General features: G+C 40.0%; 2 protein-coding genes across 2 annotated transcripts; both read right to left on the reverse strand.

The window, feature by feature from the left end:
* Nucleotides 1-4,809: 4,809 nt before the first annotated feature.
* On the reverse strand, nt 4,810-5,540 carry LOC137832473 (uncharacterized). Its single transcript, XM_090297884.1, has 4 exons — nt 5,392-5,540; nt 5,209-5,313; nt 5,065-5,134; nt 4,810-4,990 (listed from the first exon to the last, which is right to left on the reverse strand). Exons 1-4 carry the CDS (start codon nt 5,517-5,519, stop codon nt 4,871-4,873), a joined length of 423 nt encoding a protein of 140 aa, XP_090154010.1. The 5' UTR covers nt 5,520-5,540; the 3' UTR covers nt 4,810-4,870.
* A 91-nt stretch (nt 5,541-5,631) lies between these two features.
* On the reverse strand, nt 5,632-6,603 carry LOC150023405 (uncharacterized). The gene is made up of 2 exons (XM_090297837.1): nt 5,956-6,603; nt 5,632-5,871 (listed from the first exon to the last, which is right to left on the reverse strand). The coding sequence occupies exons 1-2, from the start codon at nt 6,427-6,429 to the stop codon at nt 5,632-5,634; spliced, it is 714 nt and encodes a 237-aa protein (XP_090153963.1). The 5' UTR covers nt 6,430-6,603.
* Between the last annotated feature and the right edge of the window lie 227 nt (nt 6,604-6,830).

Raw genomic sequence — 6,830 nt, forward strand, 5'->3', positions numbered from 1 at the left:
TCCCACAAGATTGGCAATAAATTTTTTATTGATCACTGCCAGGGCTGAAAGGAAGGTTCGTTTGTGTGCGAAGCTGTTTGATTTTTTTCGTGGGCGAATACTCATCCGTTTGACCTGAAATTTGTCGCGTTTTGTCCCAAATTCAGTGGAGATTCTTACGTGGGATTTCAGGAAAAAACTATTTCGGGAGAATTTTGTGCAAACCAAGGCTATCCTCTACCGAAACTTGTGAAATTTCGCCCTACTTTCGGCAATTTTTATTTTGGGTCCGTATTGCGCTGAAAAGGTTCACACAAGTACTTCCCTATGTTATTTGCACCCAGGTAAGGAGGCAAGTCCATAAAAGAATCACAAAAAGGGGATACGGGGAAGAAAATCCAGGACGTTTTGTTTTCGGAAAACCAGTTTTGTTCACTCTCGGTCTGGGACTTACTACGCCTTACTCCTTGGGTGTTTTGGTCTGAAATTTTTACCAGACGTTCGTCACTGTGTCTATTGAGTTTTGGCTAATGGTTGAGGCCCAGATTCGTCTCACAAGATTGGCACTAAATTTTTTATTGATCCCTGCCCGGGCTGAAAGGAAGGTTTGTTTGTGTGCAAAGCTGTTTGATTTTTTTCGTGGGCGAATACTCATCCGTTTGACCTGAAATTTGTCGCGTTTTGTCCCAAATTCAGTGGAGATTCTTACATGGGATTTCAGGAAAAAACTATTTCGGGAGAATTTTTCGGAAATTTTGTGCAAACCAAGGCTATCCTCCACCGAAACTTTTGAAATTTCGCCCTACTTTCGGCAATTTTTATTCTGGGTCCGTATTGCGCTGAAAAGGTTCACACAAGTACTTCCCTATGCTGTTTGCACCCAGGTAAGGTGGCACGTCCATAAAAGAATCACAAAAAGGAGACACGGGGAAGAAAATCCAGGACGTTTTGTTTTCGGAAAACCAGTTTTGTTCACTCTCGGTCTGGGACTTACTACGCCTTACTCCCTGGGTGTTTTGGTCTGAAATTTTTACCAGACGTTCGTCACTGTGTCTATTGAGTTTTGGCTGAGGTTTGAGGCCCAGATTCGTCCCACAAGATTGGCAATAAATTTTTTATTGATCACTGCCAGGGCTGAAAGGAAGGTTCGTTTGTGTGCGAAGCTGTTTGATTTTTTTCGTGGGCGAATACTCATCCGTTTGACCTGAAATTTGTCGCGTTTTGTCCCAAATTCAGTGGAGATTCTTACGTGGGATTTCAGGAAAAAACTATTTCGGGAGAATTTTGTGCAAACCAAGGCTATCCTCTACCGAAACTTGTGAAATTTCGCCCTACTTTCGGCAATTTTTATTCTGGGTCCGTATTGCGCTGAAAAGGTTCACACAAGTACTTCCCTATGCTGTTTGCACCCAGGTAAGGAGGCACGTCCATAAAAGAATCACAAAAAGGAGATACGGGGAAGAAAATCCAGGACGTTTTGTTTTCGGAAAACCAGTTTTGTTCACTCTCGGTATGGGACTTACTACGCCTTACTCCCTGAGTGTTTTGGTCTGAAATTTTTACCAGACGTTCGTCACTGTGTCTATTGAGTTTTGGCTGAGGTTTGAGGCCCAGATTCGTCCCACAAGATTGGCAATAAATTTTTTATTGATCACTGCCAGGGCTGAAAGGAAGGTTCGTTTGTGTGCGAAGCTGTTTGATTTTTTTCGTGGGCGAATACTCATCCGTTTGACCTGAAATTTGTCGCGTTTTGTCCCAAATTCAGTGGAGATTCTTACGTGGGATTTCAGGAAAAAACTATTTCGGGAGAATTTTGTGCAAACCAAGGCTATCCTCTACCGAAACTTGTGAAATTTCGCCCTACTTTCGGCAATTTTTATTCTGGGTCCGTATTGCGCTGAAAAGGTTCACACAAGTACTTCCCTATGCTGTTTGCACCCAGGTAAGGAGGCACGTCCATAAAAGAATCACAAAAAGGAGATACGGGGAAGAAAATCCAGGACGTTTTGTTTTCGGAAAACCAGTTTTGTTCACTCTCGGTCTGGGACTTACTACGCCTTACTCCCTGGGTGTTTTGGTCTGAAATTTTATCAAACGTTCGTCACTGTGTCTATTGAGTTTTGGCTGAGGTTTGAGGCCCAGATTCGTCCCACAAGATTGGCAATAAATTTTTTATTGATCACTGCCAGGGCTGAAAGGAAGGTTCGTTTGTGTGCGAAGCTGTTTGATTTTTTTCGTGGGCGAATACTCATCCGTTTGACCTGAACTTTGTCGCGTTTTGTCCCAAATTCAGTGGAGATTCTTACGTGGGATTTCAGGAAAAAACTATTTCGGGAGAATTTTGTGCAAACCAAGGCTATCCTCTACCGAAACTTGTGAAATTTCGCCCTACTTTCGGCAATTTTTATTATGGGTTCGTATTGCGCTGAAAAGGTTCACACAAGTACTTCCCTATGCTGTTTGCACCCAGGTAAGGAGGCACGTCCATAAAAGAATCACAAAAAGGAGATACGGGGAAGAAAATCCAGGACGTTTTGTTTTCGGAAAACCAGTTTTGTTCACTCTCGGTCTGGGACTTACTACGCCTTACTCCCTGGGTGTTTTGGTCTGAAATTTTTACCAGACGTTCGTCACTGTGTCTATTGAGTTTTGGCTGAGGTTTGAGTCCCAGATTCGTCCCATAAGATTGACAATAAATTTTTTATTGATCACTGCCAGGGCTGAAAGGAAGGTTCGTTTGTGTGCGAAGCTGTTTGATTTTTTTCGTGGGCGAATACTCATCCGTTTGACCTGAAATTTGTCGCGTTTTGTCCCAAATTCAGTGGAGATTCTTACGTGGGATTTCAGGAAAAAACTATTTCGGGAGAATTTTGTGCAAACCAAGGCTATCCTCTACCGAAACTTGTGAAATTTCGCCCTACTTTCGGCAATTTTTATTCTGGGTCCGTATTGCGCTGAAAAGGTTCACACAAGTACTTCCCTATGCTGTTTGCACCCAGGTAAGGAGGCACGTCCATAAAAGAATCACAAAAAGGAGATACGGGGAAGAAAATCCAGGACGTTTTGTTTTCGGAAAACCAGTTTTGTTCACTCTCGGTCTGGGACTTACTACGCCTTACTCCCTGGGTGTTTTGGTCTGAAATTTTTACCAAACGTTCGTCACTGTGTCTATTGAGTTTTGGCTGAGGTTTGAGTCCCAGATTCGTCCCATAAGATTGACAATAAATTTTTTATTGATCACTGCCAGGGCTGAAAGGAAGGTTCGTTTGTGTGCGAAGCTGTTTGATTTTTTTCGTGGGCGAATACTCATCCGTTTGACTTGAAATTTGTCGCGTTTTGTCCCAAATTCAGTGGAGATTCTTACGTGGGATTTCAGGAAAAAACTATTTCGGGAGAATTTTGTGCAAACCAAGGCTATCCTCTACCGAAACTTGTGAAATTTCGCCCTACTTTCGGCAATTTTTATTCTGGGTCCGTATTGCGCTGAAAAGGTTCACACAAGTACTTCCCTATGCTGTTTGCACCCAGGTAAGGAGGCACGTCCATAAAAGAATCACAAAAAGGAGATACGGGGAAGAAAATCCAGGACGTTTTGTTTTCGGAAAACCAGTTTTGTTCACTCTCGGTCTGGGACTTACTACGCCTTACTCCCTGGGTGTTTTGGTCTGAAATTTTATCAAACGTTCGTCACTGTGTCTATTGAGTTTTGGCTGAGGTTTGAGGCCCAGATTCGTCCCACAAGATTGGCAATAAATTTTTTATTGATCACTGCCAGGGCTGAAAGGAAGGTTCGTTTGTGTGCGAAGCTGTTTGATTTTTTTCGTGGGCGAATACTCATCCGTTTGACCTGAAATTTGTCGCGTTTTGTCCCAAATTCAGTGGAGATTCTTACGTGGGATTTCAGGAAAAAACTATTTCGGGAGAATTTTGTGCAAACCAAGGCTATCCTCTACCGAAACTTGTGAAATTTCGCCCTACTTTCGGCAATTTTTATTATGGGTTCGTATTGCGCTGAAAAGGTTCACACAAGTACTTCCCTATGCTGTTTGCACCCAGGTAAGGAGGCACGTCCATAAAAGAATCACAAAAAGGAGATAGGGGGAAGAAAATCCAGGACGTTTTGTTTTCGGAAAACCAGTTTTGTTCACTCTCGGTCTGGGACTTACTACGCCTTACTCCCTGGGTGTTTTGGTCTGAAATTTTTACCAGACGTTCGTCACTCACTAGTGCAGATATGTAAAACAAATGCGGCTATTTTCAATTTACAAATGCGGTCATAAAACCGCATTTGATCAGCACGCATTCGTAAATCTGGAATTTACAAATGCGGTCCTATGACCGCATTCATAAATCACATTTAAAAATGCGGTTATTTTAGGTAACCACATTTGTATATTATTCTGAATTAGGGAGTGGGTTTGGGGTTTAGGATTTATGAATGCGGTCTTGGTAAAGACCGCATTCATAAATCACTATTTACAAATGCGGTCATTTACCAAGACTGCATTTGTAAATGCGAATTCACTATTTACAAATGCGGTCTTGGTAAATAACCGCATTTGTAAATAGTGATTTTTTTTTTAAAATAGACTCTGTTTTGTGCAGAAACCATATATTTTAATAACCTGCATAATGATCAAACCCAGCCAGACAAATACAGAAATGTAGTGATCAATTGAAATCATCAAAATGTACATTTACAAGTGATCAAATTACATATAATAAAACCACTATTATTTACCTATGCTAGAGTTATAAAAATTAATGAAATATGTGGACCAAGAATCTCTAACATATGAAATGCCTTCCTCACTCAATGATGTTTCTTCTGTGAATAACTGCATTGCAAAGTTGACATAAATTAGTTTCTAGATATATATATGTTCAAGAATTATAAAAATGATTTAACATATACCTCTTTCCAACCAGTTTTAACACCTAGTCTTATAATGGTAATCATCCATTGCATAATGTAATAGCCACACTCATAGCTTCCTGGTTGTTTATTACACTATAATTCAATAAAAAGTAATATGTTAGTATATTGATAAACAATGATAATAGAGAAAGAAAAAAATTACAAACCTTTACTCTTATGTAGTTCAAATTATTTGAACTGGATCGACCTTTTAGGATGTTATATCCACGCCATGAACTGGTTAATACAAAAAACCTCGTTAGTAGATGGTTAATTAGTAACATACAAAGTTAAGTTTATACTATACTTACGTATCAATGATATCCTTAAATTTTGTGGGCATCTTCTTGTGTAGGGAACAGAACCACACAGCAGTCTTATCAACCATTGATAAGACAAGTAACTGCCAATGATGCCTATATGATCATTGAAAAGAGTTAGTAAATATTTAAAACATGAAATAATAATAATTGATGACATATAATTAAACTTACTCATTAATATAAGGGCATAAATAAATTTGTTTTCCCTCTTTTTCCAGGATGTTAGTGATGTATGCTTGAGTCTCAGTTGAGTTTGGTCCAACGGGATTAGTATATGCAGGATCTACGAATCCATACATATTTTCTTTCCCCTCGGTGATATAGACTCTATGCAAAAACCTACAAGTTTTTAGTTAAAGCATAATCAATAATGATTTAACATAAAGTAAATTGAATAATAGGTAAAGATACTTACATCATAAAAAATTGAATTATACTTATATTGAGCTCCTGTTTCCCAGATATAAATTCTGATAAATCTGTGTTGTAAATCATCAGTGGCAGTTCAGTGTTGATTTGAAAAAATGTATTATCCCACGGAACTGGAAAAGGATCATTGCCAATCTGACTAGCAATGAGACGTAGGGAAGCCATAGGATCGTCAACTGGAACCTCACGCTTCTTTTTCGGACTTGGTGGCTGAAAAGGTTTCTACAAGATAAACAACATTTGTATTAAATTATATGTAATATATAAATATAAATAAAAAATAATATAATGAAACGAAATTATTACATGAGGTTCGGGCATAGATCGAATGAGCTCTCTGGGCCAGGTAACGAATGTCTGAAATGCATCGGCCACAGTGGTTACCTCATCTGAAGGTAGTGGAACACGAGCATCAGGAAATCGTACTTTTTCAACTGTTACCTTCGCCACATCAGGGGAGAGAGGAACGTTATGTAAGGTGGTGGCGTTTTTATAGACTTTTCCAAGTGCCACCACCCGAGGAAGTTTGCCGCCCACTACCAGTAGCTCACAATCCTCTGTCTGCCCATTGATATCATCCCCTGATGTTGGAGGAGCCGCACAACTCCCCTTTGTGCTCTTGGGAGTGGGACTAACAAGGGGTTCAATCGGCTCAGCACAAACTTGTTGCGATAGAAACTCTTGTCGCATTCGATCATTCTCCTTTTTCATCTCCAGCCACATCAAATCAGTCTCCTTTCTCATCTCCTCCATTATTTCTTCACGTAACTTACTCTTCATTTGAGTTTCCTTCTTGGAGGAGGAGGATGGCTGTCGTTCTGAAACTCCAAAATAAAGTTTAATTCTGACACCTTGTCCAGCGGCACGAACACGACCAGAGTGTTCAGGTCGTCCAATTGCTTCAACCAGGATATCGTGACGACCTTCAGCAACAAATTTACCGTTGGATTCCAAGGAATCCTGCAAGAGTACACAAAAACCATATTTTCAATCATTAATATAATTAATGCTTTAAAAAAATTGAAAATAACAAAAATAACTTACAATTTTTTCGATTATAACCCCGGATTGCTCAGAACTTGGTGCACCCGACTTCTTAATTCGGGCCCTCTTCCATTTTACATGGCGAAAAGGTGGTGATGGAGGAGAAGTGACCCCTGTTTCCACATTCTCAGACAACG

This window comes from Phaseolus vulgaris, chromosome 11 (assembly GCF_051622355.1).
Source record: "Phaseolus vulgaris cultivar YP4 chromosome 11, ASM5162235v1, whole genome shotgun sequence".
In the NCBI taxonomy this organism is placed as follows: Eukaryota; Viridiplantae; Streptophyta; class Magnoliopsida; order Fabales; family Fabaceae; genus Phaseolus; species Phaseolus vulgaris.

Bases quoted from the DNA above. Each gene is read 5' to 3' on its own strand.
- LOC137832473 (XM_090297884.1), bottom strand. From the start codon at position 5,519: ATGTATGGATTCGTAGATCCTGCATATACTAATCCCGTTGGACCAAAC. The intron at 5,135-5,208 runs GTAAGTATAGTA...TGTATTAACCAG, and splicing joins TTTAAGGATATCATTGATAC to TTCATGGCGTGGATATAACA. The intron at 4,991-5,064 runs GTTTGTAATTTT...ATTGAATTATAG, and splicing joins TGAACTACATAAGAGTAAAG to TGTAATAAACAACCAGGAAG.
- LOC150023405 (XM_090297837.1), bottom strand. From the start codon at position 6,429: ATGAAGAGTAAGTTACGTGAAGAAATAATGGAGGAGATGAGAAAGGAG. The intron at 5,872-5,955 runs GTAATAATTTCG...TTTATCTTGTAG, and splicing joins GATCTATGCCCGAACCTCAT to AAACCTTTTCAGCCACCAAG.